A 20,019-nucleotide genomic window follows, 5' to 3' on the forward strand; every position below is an offset into this window, starting at 1 on the left:
CATGGATGTGGATGGACAACAAGGATTTGAGGAAAGAAGAAATCGGGGTTGCGGGTTTAGATGAGAGACATGCAAATCGAAAACGGGTCTAGTGCTGAATAGCAAGGGCGATGGCATGGCAGACAAAGGTAAAAAGAAGCAGAAGGAAACAAAAAGAGAAAAGAAAGACAAGATAAATAACAGGGAAGGACTGTCACTGATCATGGCCACATCTAGGTTTGGCAGCGACGTGGTTGATGAAAACTAAAAACACTCACATGACGGTGAAAAAGCTCCCATAAGAGGAGATAATAACTCTCACATACGGAGCACAATAACTTTTCTGGTATCATTATTGCCTATATACTTTTAGTTTTGACAATCAAAAGCATCTATTATCACATCCCAATCTCGACTCCGCCGTAGCATAATATTGTCCGCTCTAGGCTTACCATTCCCTCACAGATTTGTTTCTGGGAACTCAGACGAGAACTTCTCAGTGGGTCACCCATCCTAGGATTGCTCTCGCCCGAACTCACTTAACTTTGAAGTTCCGATGGAATCCGAAGCCAGTGAGTTCCCAAAAGGCCTCGTGCTATAGGGAGGGGAGCATGTACAGCACATCACCCCATCTCTGTTAGTCGATGTGGGATGTGACAATTTGGTATCATAGCCACTCTGTCATTCGGTGCGGATGTGTTGGCAAGGATGTCGGGTTCCCCTTAAGTGGGGTGGATTGTAACATCCCACATCGACCAACGAAGAGGGGGTGATGTGTCTTATATGTACATGCCTACCTCTATATAGCACGAGGCCTTTTGGGAATTCACTGGCTTCGGATTCCATCGGAACTCCGAAGTTAAGCGAGTTCGGGCGAGAGCAATTCCTATGATGGGTGACCCTGGGAAGTTCTAGTGTGAGTTTCCAGAAACAAAACCGTTAAGGCATGGCCAAGGCCCAAAAATTTATCTGAAAATTTGTGTAGCTTCGTGACGTCGAGTAGATTGATTTCATGTATTTAAACCCTAGGTTTGAGTAAACTATGGGGGTTTTATTTAAGTTTCTGTATATGTGATTTAATTAATTCTATTATAGTTATTTCACATATAGAGGAAACGTATCCAGAAGACGTACGAGGCCAGGCTAGACTCAGGGGCTACGACCTTGCGACGTACTTGTGAGTGGGCAGTTTATTTAATACCTATACATATTTATAGTTTCCCTTAATGCGTAGTTACTTCATTTTTACGCTTATATTTTCCAAGTATTCGTTATTATGATATTAAATGTGATAAATGCAGTTATATGGTTAGGATATTACTGTCATGACATTTATACATATTTGTACATGATCATCTTGCTGCACCGGTGTTAGTACTCGCTCCAGGGCCAGTCCTTCACGTGTATGTTCACATCGTACCGTTCACTCACCTTGGATCCAAGTTAGGTGACAGTCTTGTCGAGCAGATTGCATTAAGCAATCCGACTTGTATGTGACCGTGCTTCTGCACCAGCCTTCACGTGATTGTAGTACTATAACGTATTGATTACACCCAGTCATGTTCATGTCAGAGATTATCTGCTTGAACTCGTGTGTCAGCTTAGATGGATGAGCACTTAACTATACTTGATTATCACATGATTTTTATTGTTGTGGCATTGATATATCATGACTTGGCATATTTTCTGGTTATATTGTTGTTATTGTTGTTTACATACCTACGTAGTATGTTTTAAGGAAACTATACTTGTTTTACGGCGAGGGGTTACTATATTCGAAAATAAAGGTTTTCGTATGAGCATTGTTTTACTGATCCACTCAACTTTGTTTTTCGCCCCCTCCAGGACCTAGATAGTTGTACTCTCTGTGGCATTTGAGGAATCTCGACAATTCTGACATTCTCTTTGGTTTAGAAGTATGAACTTATCCATTGTTGTGTAATAAGTGTACTTAGCTACTTTGACTACTCTGCAGTAGTCGTACTATCTATTATACTCTGAATAATTGTAGTGGGTTATACCCACGATTGCGCATTCTTTCACTGTTTAGTATAATTAGTTCTAATTAGTTTTAAATTTATCCACTTTTTCACATCATTTACCCTTATGGTTACGTCACCTCACAGTGATGGTCAGTGTGGGAATAAACCACTACAATTATTCAGAGCATAATAGACAGTACGACTACCGCAGAGTAGTCAAAGTAGCTAAGTACACTTATTACACAACAGTAGATAAATTCATACTTCTAAACCAAAGAGAATGTCATGACAGTAATATCCTAACCATATAGCAGCATTTATCATATCACTTACCCTTATGATTATGTCACATCACGGTGATGACCAGCATGCTTCGATCTTCCTAGGTCGGGATGTGTCATCTATTTTACTTGCTACTTAATTGGTTAAAAACATTTAGCGCTCAATGTCATGTTTCTTAAGTGTTTGACTCGTATCTCCTTTAAAAGAAAATATGTTCTTTATTTAAAATTACAATCAACTCAAATTCGTTGAATTTTCTATATAAAATGAATCGAAAAATGAGCTTAACAACACATGGATAGCATGCAGATGGCTAAAATAAACGTTTTGAGTAAGGAGAATAGCATATAATAATGTCATATTTGATCACATGATAGATAGAATCAAGGGCTCTTTTAATTTAGATACCAATTTTAAGAAAACTTATAGCAATTACACCATACTTTTAGTTTAGATACGAATGAAGAAGTCAACCAAAATAATTGTATCAATACTACTATAATTAAAAATAATTACATGGTTGCTCAATTCTATCACGTTTTCCAACCCACTAAGTTTTTTAAGCGATTAGATGATCAATTTGTCTGACGACCAACCGATCAAATTTTTTCGGTCTCAAGGTCATTAACAATTACTTTCAAAAAACATGTTAACAGAAGAATTTTCTTATAAGTTCTGAAATTTTATTGTGTATATATGTAAAAATAATAATAAAATCACAAAACAAACATAAGTTATAATTATTGCTATTTTTTATGTCACTGTTAAAAATTGACTTGAAGTCCTTACCTTTTTGCATTGGTAATTGATGAGTTAACGAAACATATTCAATATGATATCCCTTGTTTTATACTTTTTGCAGATGATATAGTGCTGATAAATAAACGCATGGGGGAGTAAATGCGAAGTTAAACCTTTGGCGGGAAGTGTTGGAATATAAAGGTCTTTGCCTAAGTAGGTCAAAGACAGAGTATATAGAGTGCAAGTTCGGTGAGAATGTGGGTTCAAATGAGATAAGGGTGAGGATTGCAGATATGAAGTACCAAAGAGTGAGCGCTTTCGTTATCTTGGATATATCTTGCAAAAGAGCAAAGAATTGGATAGAGATCTCAACCATAAAATACAACCTAGATGGATGAAGTGGAAAAGTACATCGGGAGTATTGTGCAACCGACGTATATCACCAAACCCCGTACCCGGATTTCACAATTCAATGTTTCGTATTTTACAATTATGGGAATTTATTTTATTTTCATTAAATTTAGAATTTTTTAGTTACAAAGTTTGAATTTTTGTATATATTCATTAAAGCTTTCTAGATCTTTCGAGGTCACCTTTTTTTTTTTAATAGAACTCGACCCCACGAGTGCGTAGGCGAAACTATTCGCAAAACAAAATTGTAACAAAGGAGAAATTAGCGAACAAAGTCAAGGGCATTTCCATCAATTGGGATTTATTTATGTGGAGGGCTCCAAGAAGGCAGGAGAAGACCTACCATTTGACGGTTGACCTGGAACCCCTCTCGACTCGCTCACAACCCAAGTTCTCATGTGATCTCGTTATGTGGACTAAAATCTAGTGAGACATACTCATTTGTTTTCATTGAGTAATTTTGGAACTTTATGTCCTTGCCAATTAATATATTCAGAAAATTTAGAGCTTAAAAGAAGGGTGAACTAAGAATGGCTTGATCTCGTTTCAGTAGGCAATTTAACAGGAAGATTAGATGTAGCATGTGATAAAAGAAAAGTTACTACGCGTTTGGACCAATGATTTGTGTATTATTCATGTCTCAGAGGCAAGACATAATAGATGAACAAGTATGTGCCGACGTCACGTGTCGACCTTAGACGTATCTTGAGAGATCGGAGTGTGACATTATAGGACGACGATAAGGCCAACAACACTTTATGGCACAAAATATTGGGTGGTCAAGTATCACTACATGCAAAAATGAGTGTAATGGGGATGTGAATGTTTCATTGGATGTGTGGGCACACAAGAAAAGACAAATTTAAAAACGATGATATTCGAGGTAAAGTAAGAGTGGTCGCAATTGAAGATAAAATGAAAGAAAACCGGTTAAGGTGATTTGGACATGCGAACCGAAGACCTACATATGCTCCTATTAGAAGTTGAGATTATGAGATGGAGGCTCAGGATAAAAGGAGTGAGGAAGACCTAGTAATACTCGGAAATAAACTCTAAGAAAAGACATGGATTACTTGGAACTAACAGAAGACTCGGGGCAAAACCGAGAAGAATGTACTAGAATTCATGCAACCAACCTTACTTAGTGGGATAATGCTTTGTTATTGTTATTGTTGTTGTTGTAATGCTTGTGGCTTAGCGCCAGTAGTTTATATATGGGTCATTTGCAATGGGGGGTAAAAGTGTAAATGTCCCTATGCTTATAAATATTTTAGCCCACATATGTTGTGGCTTAATTCAAATTAAATGGGTTGAGCTTGATAGTTTTCATTTCAAAGCCTATTGTTTGGTGAACCAAGAATCAAACAAAAGAAGTAGAAAGGGAAGATGTTGTTATATATTTGAAGAACACTCTTTGCATATGCACTTGCATTTGCAAAGTATTTATTTAAGAGAGGGCCTTCACTCCTTGCTACTTTCTCCTTTAGTGTTGAAATCTCGAAAGCCCCAAAGAAATGAGACCTCTAATTTCTCCATATCAAGGTGAGATATGAATGAGAGATGATTGATCTAGAAAGAAGTTGATGATAGTGAACTTCCTCCTGATGGTCGTTCGTATGTCATTTGAAAAGAATAGTGATATTTTTCCTGTTCTCTTAACAAAGCCTTAAAGAAGGCTAGTATTATAAGTTTATAACCCCCCTTATATAACTCTTCTATTTTTAGTGATTTAAAGAATAAACTCTAGAACTATGTGGTCAGCCTCCCCATAGTTATTGGGTTTTTTGGCCTTTTGGGTTCATGCTGTCATACACTTTGGTTTACTGAGCCTAATGAAGCCCAAAGCTTCCTTGAAGCATAATTCGACTCATTCGTTTAATTAATTAAATTATTAATTTATCTCAAACTTAAACAATTAAATTATTTAAACTGTAGTTAACCATCTCAGTTAAGTTTCTTCAATCTCTACCTTACTCAGCATATGATTCATTAGATTCTAATTAGATTCTAATTAGCAGGAAAGTGGATAATTAGAACTCTTACTAATTCATTTTGAATTAAAACTTCTTTTAATTCTCCTTTTATTGATAATTAGTGTTTACTAATCTTTAGGGCTCCCAAAAACCGTGATTGGCATCTAACAATATGGGACCTAAGGTAACCAAAAGCGGTGGAAAACTTATTCAATTGGAATTACAATGCAACATGATAATTTTTCTAATTCAATACTCTTGATCACATTTTTTTTTTCTTTTCATTTTATTCATGTCTATTATCCAATGTGATTCACTCATCTTTATGAATGTTGTGAGTGTGATTTGGAACGTACTTCTTGAATAACATTCATGTGCTATGGCCTGAGCTTCTTAAATCATATCATAGAGTATTCTCGTTCTATGGTTGAATGTTAGAGATCCATTGTTGTACATTTAATATCAATTTAGTAAAAATGAAATCATTTCAATGTTCTTTACATGTTAGTAAACATGTCATAAATTTAACATTTGTCAAGAGTGCTAAACTAATTAATTAGTTAAACAAAGAATTTAGAACTTTGAATCATGGAGAAATATAATAGAGATGAATGAGACCGGAACTACGTAGCCATCATTACAACTTACAAAAACTTTGATTTATTTTTATTTTTTGGAAAATTGAAGCATTAGTTCTTAAACTATGATTGAATTGTAGCTTTATACATGTTTAACAAAGTGTGGAACATTAGTCCTTCACGCTAACTTTGCAAGAATTTATGTATATCAATTTTAATCGGTTTTTAATTCAAAACTCAAAGCTACAATTTGGTCATAATTCAGATGTTAATTAATGCTCCAATTTATTCTTTTGACTTCTAAAACAAGCTGTTTATATCATACTTAGGGCCTCCGTATTTAGATCTCGTACAAATACTCGGAGGACTTAAATGTAATTATGTGATAAAGGAAGGGGTAAATATGTAATAAGTGAGGAGCCCTTATTCTATAAAAGGACTCCTCATCACCCTCACAATTAGGGAGGCCAATTCCTAGGCCCTCTCACCACCTCTCAAAGCTCTCACTCTCAGAGCTCTCTCTCCCTCAGAAATACAATATCAGTGTGGACGTAGCCCAAACCTTGGGGTGAACCACGATACATCTTGTGTTCTTTACTTTTCTTGTAGATTTATGGTCGGATTTACGTTGTTCCAAAACCTCTAGTTTTGTGCTTCAACACAAGCAATATGAAAATTTCCAGCTTCAAACAAAGTAAAAGAAATGAGATATATATATATATATATATATATATATATTTTAACAAACGATATTATTAAGCACACAAATAAATATAGCACTTACAAAAACATGCTTTCTTAATAATATGTGCCTTTAAGTGACCAACATGTCACACACACACACATACATATAATATAAGCAAATCGCCCTTCAACACTCTTGAGATTTGCTCTTAAATTCCACCATCAATTTATTTAATTTCTTGTTGCTTATCCTCTGTTGAGGGATCCTCATATCCTGATCTTGGCTTTGTGGGTATGAGGGGGCAGAAGGAGTCAACTTCCGAGCAAGCTCTAGAGCATCTTCAGCCCGATTGATGATGTTGTTGAAGCACAGATATCGACCGTAGGACGAGACATCTTCAAAAACGCAGATGTGTGCATCGACTAAGAAATCAGTATCGACGGTCACGAGCACGCCATCTTCGTACATCTCAGCTGCTCCTTTCAAATACGGGTTGGTGATGGACAAATCCGGAGCCATCAGCAAACCTACATTCATAGACACCATATTCAAGCTCCTGTCCATTGCAAGGGCCCATGCTGTCTTCTCTGCTAGGGTTTTTGATAATGCATGCCACAACTGTCCAACAACAAATATATATGGGTAAGTTTCCCTAAAAAAAAAAAAAAAAAAATATATATATATATATATATATATATATATATATATATGGGTAAGTGAAGTTTAGTAATTTGTTGGTTCAGGTTGAAAGTGGGATCGGATCACATTGCATTTGTTGGTTCAGGTTGAAAGTGGGATCGGATCACATTCCTACCTACTCACAACACTCTAATTACTGATGGACATGGATCTCTTCTAGATCCATTGGTCATAATCCATCAAGTCACATCATCCGGACCATAAAAATTTAATTCAACAGCTACAAACAGGGGTTCGTTTTAAAAGTTATAATAACTTTAGCCGTTGGATCAAAATTCAATGGCCCGGATGATGTGACTTGGTGGATTAGGTCCAATGGATCCGGAGAGGATCCATGTCCACTACTGATCAACATTGGGTCACGAATCATTTATGACTGTTGAAAACGATGAGAAATTTTTTAACGTGTTGGAAACACGGTCTGGAAGTATAATATTACGATTGATTGGAAACTTAAAAAAAAAAGCAACTAAACTTAAAAAAAAAATCAACTAATTATATTATATGATAATTGGTGTAATGACCCGTTTTTCCTACATACTGAAAAATTTCTTCAGAATAACACTTTTTTTTTGTTCAAAAAGTAGAATGACACAGTTAATATCACTAATACTATTTCTAACTTAACAACTTATTATTGAGTCTCGGTGATATTTAGTAATAATTCATATATAAATTTTCACATATGTTTTCTTCAACAGCTCGATTAAGATTTGAACGGTAAGTGATTTTAATTTTCTTGAACCCGATGTCTAAATCAACTCTATAAACAACATATCAATTATTTTCATATGGAACCCTCATCTCCAAATAATGCATCTCATCAAGAGTTAGAAATGGTCCACGCGCGTGGCGGCAGAATTCCTAGTTTCCCAAGATGTGGCTGCGCAACGGGCCACCAACCCACTGTACCAAAAAGTCTTCGTTTTTTTTTTCTGTGTTTTTTTTTTTTTTTTAATTTTTTGTTGCGGTTACATGTACGTAGAAGCATTTTACAAACACACTTGACTAAACGACTTTTTATTTTCTTTTGTTGGAATGGACTAACTGATGGGTTGACAAATTTGTAAAGATACCGTATTTACCTTGAAACTACGACAGAAATTGACATCGCTCCAGTGCCGTTCATCCAAATCCAAATCGAGAGCCGTCGACTTGCGATCGTTTCGCCAACAGACGGCAGCGGCGGAAGATGTAAACACGATTTTGTCTATTGTTTCAGTTCTTGCACATGCTTCTAGTACGTTGTGCGCTGCCCGAACCTCCACTTCTGCCATGTATTCCTGCACGCAACATATATATAACAACTGGTGTAAATTTAATCCTACGTAATATTGAGTGCCACAAATATTTCAGTTATATTTGATTTTTATAACTGTTAGAATTTTTTATTTCCACAATTGATTCAATCCAACCCAGTACATTGAAAAGGTTTCTCGTAAAATATTCAAAACCTGAGAAAATAATCAATGTATGATGTCGGACTTTTGACTAGTTCTCGTGGAAAAATAATTTAAGAGGCTGATTGATTGTGTTACGTTGATCTAATTATTAAAAAACATACCGTGTATTTCCCTCCGCCTCCCGGTAATGTTGATATTTTAATAAAAAATAATAAAAAATAATAAAAACTAAAAAATAGATATATAGATACAGTGTATGGTTTTTGAAGATGGACGTGAATTGTATGCCCTTCTCATCTCATACCCTTTCCATCTCCTTCTATTTCTGTGGTCACAGTTAAGCCACGTCAATATTTTATATTCTCATTGTTTTTTGTCTTAACCATGACCACAAAAATAAAAAGGGATGAGAAGGGGATGAGATGATGGAGGGCAAACAATCCAGGTCCTTTGAAGATAAGGATGTGTTTCCCTAGGATAGTTGGGAGCTGCTTAGTTTATATTTTTTCTGTTACTTCACAGTTTAATTTCAATTTTCTTATTAATATTATAAAATATTATGCGAAAAACATGAAGTGTCAGAAAGTACATAGAGAGTCTCACTTTAAAGAAAATCTCCATAGCATTCTTGTTTATAATCTAGCTGATGATGGTAATGTATCGACTTAGCTTTTGAATAGTCTAGGTGCTGATATTAATGTACCGACTCGTATTTGATCATTAATAATCAGTTTACTATTTAAAAGAAAAAAAACATAAGGGCCAAACCCAGGAGAGAGGTTAACTGCATCTGTTATAATGCAAAGATTAAAGTTTCTCTTTATTTCTTATTCACCAAATATGTTCCTTTTCATTGGTTTATTGGTCACATGATATATACAAAATCTATACAAAATCTAGAAAAAGCAAACGATATATATCACTTTCAAACTTTCTTTCTTGCCACAAGAGAGCACCTCCAATCATTTCAATAGAATAATTATGTAATCATTATTTTTTTGGACGAAGTGACAACTTCATTAGGCAATTACGTGATCATCTTAAAATGTCTGAGTGTATAATAACTTTACGTTAAAAAAGATTAGTTAGTGGTTTGGTTATGTTAGTTTATTGTTTTAGAGGTCGAAATCAAACTTAATCTGAAATTCGTTCTCAACCACTAAATCATCATGTAATAATTGTTCATAATAACTTGTTTAGACTGCTGATAATAACTCTCGTTATTTATTCTTTATTTTTATCTTTTTTATTTTTGTTATGGAAAAAGGGTTTAAAACACCACAAACACAAAATGAATAGAGAAAATCAGCAAATTAAACACAGAATTTCTAGTGCAGTTGATTAACAAAAGGGTTCGTTTACTAAACATTTCATCTTTTACTAAACTATTTTCAGTTTTCAGCTTAAAAAAAACGAAACCAAAAGGATTATCAAGTGAGTCAATTGGGGAGAAAGAAGGTACATACATCGCAGTCAGGCTGATCTTGTGGAGGCTCAAATGAATAAAACAAGCCGGAACAGCCTTTGAGAGCGTCCAGGATGCTCTGGTAGTCGAACGGATCCAGATCGAAAACTTTGAGCTTCGTTTTGTCACAACAAATCCCACCCAACCGCGCTTCCCCTAATTAATCAACACACCCCAAGAACAATGTTAATTAACGATAATAATCCAGAACTAAACAAAAGTAAAAAGCTTCATTAAGCTAAATTTAAAAACCCACCATGCCTCTGAAGGGCAGCATGGACTGTGTAACCCTTTTGCAGCAGGCGCTCTGTGAGGCTGGCGCCTACGTGGCCTGATGCATCCATTACACATACTGCTGCTGCTGGTGCCATTTGTGTCTCTCTGTATGAGAGAAAGAGAGAGAGGCTTTTGGGGTTTGAAGGTTCGAGCTGGCAATATTAGGGAGGTTGCAGGTTCTGGGTAGATGGAGAGGAATGAGGTTTATATATATAGGCACGACAAGTAGTCCCACACGCTACCAACCAAGCGCCACATAGCAGCAACAATTGTAGAAAGTATGTACTGCGCTCGTCACGCTCTTGTTGACGTTCCAGAGATCGCGATTATTGCTAATTTATTTGCTTGACAGTTTGCGTTTTAACGATTTAGCAGTTTGTTTAATACGGTATCAGAGTTTCAAATTTAGGGGTATACTTAATTAGTTAAAGATTTTAGCGTCACTGAGTACTACGACATATTGGTATTTATTTTGGCATTGGGATTGTTTAGCCACTCTTGGTGGTTACGAATAATTATAAAAAAGTGATATTTACATACTTATTCTTATCTTTTAAACACACTTATTAATATTTGATCATTAATTTGACGATTGAAAATTAAAATCAGTGTACGAGACGCAGAGAAGGGAAGGCATATATAGACGGGTGGCTAGCATTCAAAGAACGTGGAGAGGAGAGGGGATTAACTCTAGTTGGGAGGTAGTTGCTACTATGTGGGGTTTGGTAGGAACATGTGTCTCCATTAAATTTCACACATGTAGTTATACTTTCACATACCTACTTCCTCCTTCCCTACCTACGTGATACAAAACTGTAGTTGTTTATTCATATATTTATTTTTAAATCATTTCCAACTCATCTGTTCAAGCAAGTTTTCCTTTATTACAGTAGTAAAAAAGAGTTGAGCCATGACATGACGGCGTCGATGAAATCTTGTTAATGGCTAATCTAATAAAATTTATCATAGTGTTATAATTACATAAGTAAAATATCTCATATTCAATTCATATAAAAGATGATGACATGTTTATGTTGAGTTCGATACATAGTGGCTGATGCATTGAGTATCTGACTCAAATCTTTATTCTTCTAAAGTAAATATTGTTATTTATAAATTTAAAAAATGGAGTTTTAACGAAAAGCTTACGGTAATGTTTACTTTAACGAAAAATCACATTTTTACACTAAAAAGTCAAACTTGGTACTATTCACTTTACCCTTTATTTTGTCCTTATTATTAAAACTCAAAGTTTTCAAACCCTTTTTATTAGTTTTCCTTTTAAAAAATAAATCAATAGAAAATTACACAACTGTTTGGGAGTTTAGGTGCACTGCACAAGAGACCAAAATCCTTTTGTCAAATTTTGGGTCAACAAATAGATCAGTTCTGGTCTGACACTTTACGCGACCATTTACTTTTCGATACGGAAAAGCTGGAACTGTGGCCATTGTCTGCGTTGTGTCCGAATGTATGAAAGTATAGTTTGAATTTTGGTCACGGATGGACCAAGAAAATATAGTGATAGCATTCTACCCTAAAATATTTCTCTGTGTTGAAACTTCATACAAATTTCTAGATAGACATGGACTGAGATATGTTTAAAATTAAATCAACGTTTTAAAAGGAATGGAGTTGATTCACAAGCCACGTGCATTGAAGTATATAATTTTTTTCTAGTATTGCAAGCGGTGATTGCCGTAGTTATAGTCTTTTTCTTCAATTCAATATGTTTTGTGTCCAAAATTTTCATCTACCTTACCATAATTTAGTATAGAATATCAATTGTAATAAAAAAAATTAAAAAACCCTTTCAAGCATTGAATTTTATGGGGCAATAGTTCTCAATTCAACATAATAATAACCCTTGAACAATATTTTCAAGAGAGAAACGTTTGGGAAATGGCCTCTTTCCTTGAAAAAAATACTAAAATGAGATCATCTCATTTAAAATTCCTCATCAAAACTCATTGTTTAATACACAATACACTAATTACTCTATACAACGGTCTAGTGGTATTTCTCTTGTAAGTGAGAGGTCATAAGGTTGAAATCGTAGATGATGAGTTGGATACCAATTTATTCCTTCATTCTTTAGACCAGACATATCATTGTATAGAAACATTAAAATAAACAATACAATAATTTAAAACCAAAAGCAAACAACATTATTTTCTTAGATTTATCAAAAAGGATATGAATTTTTTAAATAGAGCGTTAGCATTAGTGGATTAAATTCTAGTTGTTATGGGAAGGAAAATTGATGAGGATCCAACCCTCATCATGGTGCATATGAATGATTGTTTTCTGTCACTACCATTTGGAAAAAGTACATGACTTCTTTGTTAGTGATGTCACGCCTAGAACTCGAGCTCACATTATAGTGGCATGCGCCTTGATAGTTTCAAGAAGGCAATACTCACTTGTTCAAGTATTGTACTCTCAAGTATCTTAAAACATGTTTGTTGATGCACAAAACGGGTTAATTTTAAAATAACGTAAAATGTCATGTTTGTACCATACTTAGGGCCTCCGTATTTAGATCTCGTATAAATACTCGGGGGACTTAAATGTAATTATGTAATAAAGGAATGGACAAATATGTAAAAAGGGGAGGAGCCCTTAGTCTATAAAAGGGCCTCCTCACCCCCTCAACCTCTCAAATTGAGAAGAGCTCTCTCATCCTCAGAAGCTCTCTCTCTCCCTCTTCAACATCTCAGAGAAATACAATATCAATGTGGACGTAGCCCAAACATTAGGGTGAACCACGATACATCTTGTGTTCTTTACATTTCTTGCAGATTCACGATCGGATTTACGTTGTTCCAAGACCCCTCCGATTTTGTGCATCAACATTTGGCGCCGTCTGTGGGTAACGACATGAAAAGCTATGTCGGTTCTCTTTCATTTTTTCATTTCACCACCGTGAAACTTTCACAACCTCACCAGAATAGCCACCGTGAATCTGCAGAAACCAAAGAACCAAACAACCCGACCCACATTATTTTTGTCAAGTTATAAGTTCCTCATCCTTCCAGTTTCGTGACTCTGGGTTTCAATTTGTCCAAATGTCTTCCAGTACTGAGTCTGAGCTCTCTTCTCCTTCTTTTTCGTCCTCACCTGGGTTGCCTGACACATGTCGTCCTTCCACTTGTCCAACTGTGCAGTTGGTCCCAAAATCTACCTCCGATCGACTTCTGCAGAAGTTCTTCGATGCCACGGTGTTCGACTTTGATTACGAGCAGAGCGGATTAAGCTTTCTTTGCCATCGATTTACCTATCCTTCCATCTGGATGCCTCCGAATCCAATTGCAGTTTCCAATTTCTGGAATTTCAGGTCCTGGCTCTCCACCGTCATCCTCGTTAAACCCAATCACCGCATCAACAACAAACCAACTGATGCAAATCGCGAGACTGGTGGGGCCCAAGGAAGCCGTGAAATTGAGCGTCGTGTGCAGAGCGTGGCGGTGCGTTGTCTTCGAGAACGAGCTGTGGATTTTCTTTCTAAAGAATCAGAAGCAGGAGGAGGAGAATTATTGGGAATCCTATGCTTTCTCGGAAACCCATTTGAGATTCGGATACCCACTTCAAACATTCTCAATTTGGCTGGAGCAAATACGCATGTCCATCAGGCCGGTCAGTAACCTTTTTAGATGCAGGTGAAACCGTCTTCGCAGCCCATGGTTTTATCTATACCAATATGCCATTACAATGATACTGAATCTGCTAAAGCATCGAGACGGCAGCTCAAAGAGGCTATATACAAAGTACTTTTTGACATGAATGTCCCTGCTGTCTGTGCCATTAATCAGGCAACTTTTGCTTTGTATGCAGGAAGACGAACTTCAGGGATTGTTGTAAATATTGGTTTCCAGGTCACTTCTATTGTTCCAAGTTTGATGTTTCCTGTTTCGAAACTCATGCTCTACGGATTCTGAAGATGTGAGAACTTGGAAATGTTTGCTAAGCTGAGAATGGTAGCATTCAAGATGTAACAAAAGATGGAATGACATCTACCGTAGAAAGCATCACAGAGAGCCTTTGCCATACTCGTCAGCTGATGGGTCAGGAAGTGGAACGAAGTACTGGCACACTCATGACTTTCGGTCCATTTAGAACGACCATTCTGTTTGCAAGTGGTGCAGTCATGTGCTCACATGACGAAAAAGCAAAAAGAGAAAAGAAAGAATTATGCTTTCTTTAGTTGAAAGCTGAAAATAATAGCGGTTGGTGCTTTCTTTATTTTGTCAACCACCCACAGAAAAGTTACGGATAACAGGCACGCAAATCTGCAAAAGCAAGGAATAAAGGGAGCAGATCATGCCTGCTGACCAAACCCCATGATGTAAATCTACAATGGGAAGAAAAGGAATATAAAAAAAGAAAAAGAAAAAGATGTCTGGGGAGAAAAGGTGTCGACCACTGGAAGAAGATAAAGAACTCTATTATCTTTATCAGGCAAAATGATGTAATTTATTTTTCTTATCTTTTAGAGACATATGTATAAACCCCATTAAAGGGTAATAATAAAAAAAAATAAATAAAAATAAAAAATAAAAAAAGGGCAAACCTAAAATAATGGGCTGGAATGTTATGTGGAGGGCGAATACCCATATGCTCAGAAGAGCAAGGCCCTCTATTATCACCAACCAGATGATCAAAAGTACGCCTAGTACTCCAAAATTATTCGGCAGCCTGCCGCTATTATCACCCACTAGGTGATCAAAAGTACGCCCAGTACTCCAAAATTATTCAGCAGCCTGCCGCTATTATCACCAACCAGGTGATCAAAAGTACGCCCAGTACTCTAAAATTATACATGAGCATCACTCATGTCATTCATACATAAACATTCATGAGCATCACTCATGACGATCATACATAAACATTCATAACCATCATTCATGTCAACATTCATGAGTGATGCTCATGTTAAACATTCATGAGCATCGCTCATGTTAAACATTCATGAGCATCACTCATGTCAACATCCATGAACATCACTCATGTCAATCCACATAAACATTCATGAGCATCACTCATGTTAATTGAGCTTCAAAAACTTCATTTACAAAGCTCTAGCTTCGAAAGCTTCATTTACAAAGCTCCAACTTTGAAAGCTTCATTTACAGAGCTCTAGCTTCAAAAGCATCACTTGCAAAGCTTCACCTATAAAGCTTCAGTGAAGGATATATAAATACCGTATTCGAACAACCGCCACTTCGGCCCATACATGGATTCAATTTGAAGTCTCTAGCCAACATACTCTATTGACCGAAGACTTAGAGGACTACATTATGTACCATATATTAGGCCTCAACTGGGCCTCATGAAAAATACTTGGGGGACTTAGCCCATTATTTATGTACTGAGAAGCGAGCCCTTATTTTATAAAAGGGACTCCCTCACCTTCATTAGAGAGCATCGCCGCCAGCTGAGTAACCGCCTCGCCGCGAGCATCACTCCTAACCTATTATTCATGTACTGAGGAGCAAGCCCTTATTTTATAAAAGGGACTCCCTCACCTTCATTAGAGAGCATCGCTACCTACGGAGCAACCGCCTCGCCGCGAGCATCAACTCTAGCCCATCATTTATGTATTGAGAAGCGAGCCCTTATTCTATAAAAGGGACTCTCTCATCTTCAACGCCACAAGCCGAGCCAACCAAGGCAACATAAGACACAAGCCGAGCAGCCTAGTAACATGTGCTACTTCTAGTTAAGCATCATTTCAGATTGAGCACCGTCTCATATCGAGTATCAGTCCTAGACGACATCTAGTTACTTCGGCCTACACATGGACTGAATTTCAAGTCTCCAGCCAAAAAACTCTCTTGACTGAAGACTTGGGGGACTACTGTTTGTATCATACTTAGGGCCTCCGTATTTAGATCTCGTATAAATACTCAGATGACTTAAATGTAATTATGTAATAAAGAAAGGGCAAATATGTAAAAATAGGAGGAGCCCTTAGTCTATAAAAGGGCATCCTCACCCTCACAATTCTCAAGCCTCTTCACCCCCTCAAACCTCTCAGATTGAGAAGAGCTCTCTCACCCTCAGAAGCTCTCTCTCTCCCTTTTCAACATCTCAGAGAAATACAATATCAGTGTGGACGTAGCCCAAACATTGGGGTGAACCACGATACATCTTGTGTTATTTACATTTCTTGCAGATTCACGGTCGGATTTACGTTGTTCCAAGACCCCTTCGGTTTTGTGCATCAACATGTCAAGTTATGACCTTCGCAAGGTTACTCTGGTCACTTAGTGAGGGTAATATGTAAGAGATAGAGATAGGGAAACAAACACAAACTATACATGGTTCACTCTAAGTTGGACTACATCGATGAGGGTAGAGAAGTTCTCATTAGTAATGTAGAGTTTACGTAGTAAAATGGTCTAAGCATAATCATTATTAGTAGGTTCTAATAATGGGTACTACAATAATGGCGTTAGGGAATAATTGTAGAAGAATGGTGTCCTTTTATAGTTGAGGAGAGTTGCATGCTTTCGTCCGTGGTCAATGTGGGACTCTAGGAGCTTTATTTTGATGTTGACACATGTCACATTATGATTGGCCTCCTGGTTGGAGAGAAAATCTTGTCCTTTAGCAAGAGTGCCTCAACACGAATCCTTTCAATGGGCTTTGAAGGTATAAAGTTGACTGATGCTTGTTAGTTTCGATTGGTAAAGTGTGGTACAAACAATGTTAAACCCTTTCTAGGAACTTTCAAATCCCAATGGATTGAGACCAAGTTAGTTAGGAATATACTACAAAGGTTTAGACATGACGTATTAGGGATGTACCACATGAGTCCTATAAAGGCATATACAAGATTCATGTGAATCATATTTACAACTGATTACATGTAAGGAGTCATTTACAAATATTTCTTAATAGTGTTTTCTAAAGCCCGTTTGGTGAACCATTAAATTGGACATAACGTGGCCTATTAAAACATTACAATGTCATAGACAAACTCAAAAATTTATTGCAATGTCATATATCTATTAGTTAATCAATTTATTTGACCGTTAATTGATGACCAAGTTAGTTAGGAATATATTACAAAGGTTTAGATAAGACGTATTAGGAACGTGCCACATGAGTCCTATAGAGGCGTATACAAGACTCACGTAAATCAGATTTTGCAAATGACTCTTTGTAAGAGCATCTCCTTGGAGATGCCAAAATCCTAGGTGGAATGCCATTGTGTATATTTGACATCAGAAGTCTCTCCAATCGGTTACTGAATTTGAAGGCTTTGTGGTTTGGAGTCAAATTTGACATTTGTTGATCAAAAATTGTACATAATATGTAAACAAAAAATTCACTTGACACAATTTCACCCTCATTCATTTTTCCGAATAGGGTTTTATTAATTTGAGTTCGACCTATTCTATACTATGCGTCTATTAATTACAATCCTTCGTTACAAGGGAAAAACCCTTTGATTCCAACATGAATATATCGTAACTTTGATTTTGCGACTGCACCTTGGTCGAGCCCTAGATTGCCTACGTACCCTCTTGAGGGATCAAGTTACTCGTAGTTCATTTTGTATTTGTTGGGGTTTGATGCCTTGTGCAGTTTCAATTCGTGCAGGGAATGAGCATTTGATGCCTTGTGCAGTTTTAGCTCGTTTGGGCAAGGATTTTGAGCCATTGAAGCTTTTGATGCCTTATGCAGTTTTAGCTCGTGTGGGCGAGGACTTTGAGCCATTGGAGCTATTGGTGCCTTATGCAGTTTCAGCTTGTGCGGGCAAGGACTTTGTGCCATTGAAGCGGGCATTTTGATGCCTTGTGCAGTTTTAGCTCGTGCGGGCGAGGATTTTGAGTCATTGGAGCAAGGATTTGATGCCTTGTGCAGTTTTAGCTCGTGCAGGCGAGGACTTTGAGCCATTGGAGTAGTACACAGCTTTGTGTCATTTGAGACTTAATACAACTTCATGCCATTTGAGATTTTCCTTTGGCTTCGTGCCATTTGAGACTTATCACGGCTTTGTGCCATTTGAATTTGAAGTGGCTTTGTACCATTTGTAAAGGCTTTGTGCCATTTGGGATTTGATACGGCTTCATGCCATTTGGTATTTGATACATAGCATGAGTTTCACCAATTTGAGGTGGTGAGTCCATCGAGTTTTGTACTTTGAGATGGTTCACATCCACGGTATTTGGGGTAATTTACATCCACGAATTTGGTGTCATCGATGTTATCTCCATAATCCCTTATTTTGGATTGGGTGGACTCAATATGTCTCCATCACGCTATTAGGCTCCTGCCATTTGGTGCTTGTCCTCGACTCTAATTCATAGGGTCTACATTTACAAAGCCCATATGAATTTGTTATCTAGGTGGGCAACATTCCCATTTAACTTAGATAGATTTTGTTTTGCAGCAAGCTTCTTTCTTCTATTTGAAGACTTCTAATTTTCTAAGTCCCAAATAGGGCTTCAAGTGGTGGTGTTTGGAGAGGAAAACCATATTTTACCTTTCTATTTATTTTGAATTTGCATGGAAGACAACTGCCCATTTTTTTTAAGTGACCATGTGCATGGTTTAGAAGACAAATTTCTTTCTCCTCTTCTCTACCGTAGCTTTCCTTTGCAGACTTTGCAATCTCCATTTTTTCCTTATCTTTCAAATTCCTGGCACAAAAGGCTTTGGGTGGAACTCTTGTATCCCATGTTAATTTTGTAACGAGAACATTAGATTAATGCCTGCTGGTTTTCCTACAAGTGAGGTTGATCTCGAAGCCATATTTTTGCTACGTTTGTCATTTAGTCAAGTATAGTTGTTGCACATCTCCGAGCAGCGTCCTTGCATAGCTGTTGTTGGTGGCAGAGGCAATGGTCCTTTTGCTATTGTTGGCAGAGAAACAAATATTTTTTAGCTATTTATTTAAAGGTGTGGCAAATTTCCCTTCTTTCCTTTTGTCTTGTAGCATCTGTCAGTTTGATTTTAATGCTTTTGGTTAATATTTTTTACCCAATATTTGATCAAAAAGATAACCACATTTAAGTCATTTGAAAGACTTCTTCCTCCTTTCTGGTTAATTCTTTGAAGCACAGTGCCGCTTACATGTTCTTTGTTTTATGCCCAAAATTTAATCCATGAGGCCATGCTCATAATGCTCAAGTGAGTGGAAAGTTTTGGAGGAGTTTTTGTTTCCCTCTCTTGCTGTAGCCTTTTCCTTTCTCTATTTTATATATTTTTTTCTCTGGCATCAAACAGACTTATAAGAAATAGTGGAATTAAAATATGGCAGCTCAACAACTTGTTTCTTTAAAAAAAACTAAGTCTTTGAGATGCCTTTTTCCACCATGTGTGAACTTGAGAGAGAAAGGCACAAGGACTCTTATGTTGTGGTTTAAAAAAAAAAAAAACTCGCAGCAGTAGTTCTCTGGGCACCAGAAAATTGTGACGCTAATCACTTTGCAGCGGAAGAAAATTGAGGGACTCGCTGCTTTCAACTTTTGCTTCCTTCAAACTCGTGCTATTTGTGGGAGTTTGGTTGTGGTGAAGACGGAGGACTGCACACG

The 20,019-nt window shown here is 36.9% G+C and overlaps 1 protein-coding gene across 1 annotated transcript; it reads right to left on the reverse strand.

The window, feature by feature from the left end:
* Positions 1 to 6,683: 6,683 nt before the first annotated feature.
* On the reverse strand, positions 6,684 to 10,698 carry LOC126627124 (cinnamoyl-CoA reductase-like SNL6). The gene is made up of 4 exons (XM_050296550.1): positions 10,455 to 10,698; positions 10,200 to 10,354; positions 8,416 to 8,613; positions 6,684 to 7,249 (listed from the first exon to the last, which is right to left on the reverse strand). The coding sequence occupies exons 1-4, from the start codon at positions 10,567 to 10,569 to the stop codon at positions 6,818 to 6,820; spliced, it is 900 nt and encodes a 299-aa protein (XP_050152507.1). The 5' UTR covers positions 10,570 to 10,698; the 3' UTR covers positions 6,684 to 6,817.
* Positions 10,699 to 20,019: the final 9,321 nt, after the last annotated feature.

The sequence above is a fragment of the Malus sylvestris genome, chromosome 6, assembly GCF_916048215.2.
Source record: "Malus sylvestris chromosome 6, drMalSylv7.2, whole genome shotgun sequence".
Lineage (NCBI taxonomy): Eukaryota > Viridiplantae > Streptophyta > Magnoliopsida > Rosales > Rosaceae > Malus > Malus sylvestris.

What these genes read in the sequence shown, in the direction of transcription:
- LOC126627124 (XM_050296550.1), bottom strand. Translation starts at nt 10,569, where the DNA reads ATGGCACCAGCAGCAGCAGTATGTGTAATGGATGCATCAGGCCACGTA. An exon ending in TGCTGCCCTTCAGAGGCATG is followed by an intron (nt 10,355 to 10,454) that starts GTGGGTTTTTAA and finishes TTGATTAATTAG; the next exon opens with GGGAAGCGCGGTTGGGTGGG. An exon ending in AAGATCAGCCTGACTGCGAT is followed by an intron (nt 8,614 to 10,199) that starts GTATGTACCTTC and finishes TGTTGCGTGCAG; the next exon opens with GAATACATGGCAGAAGTGGA.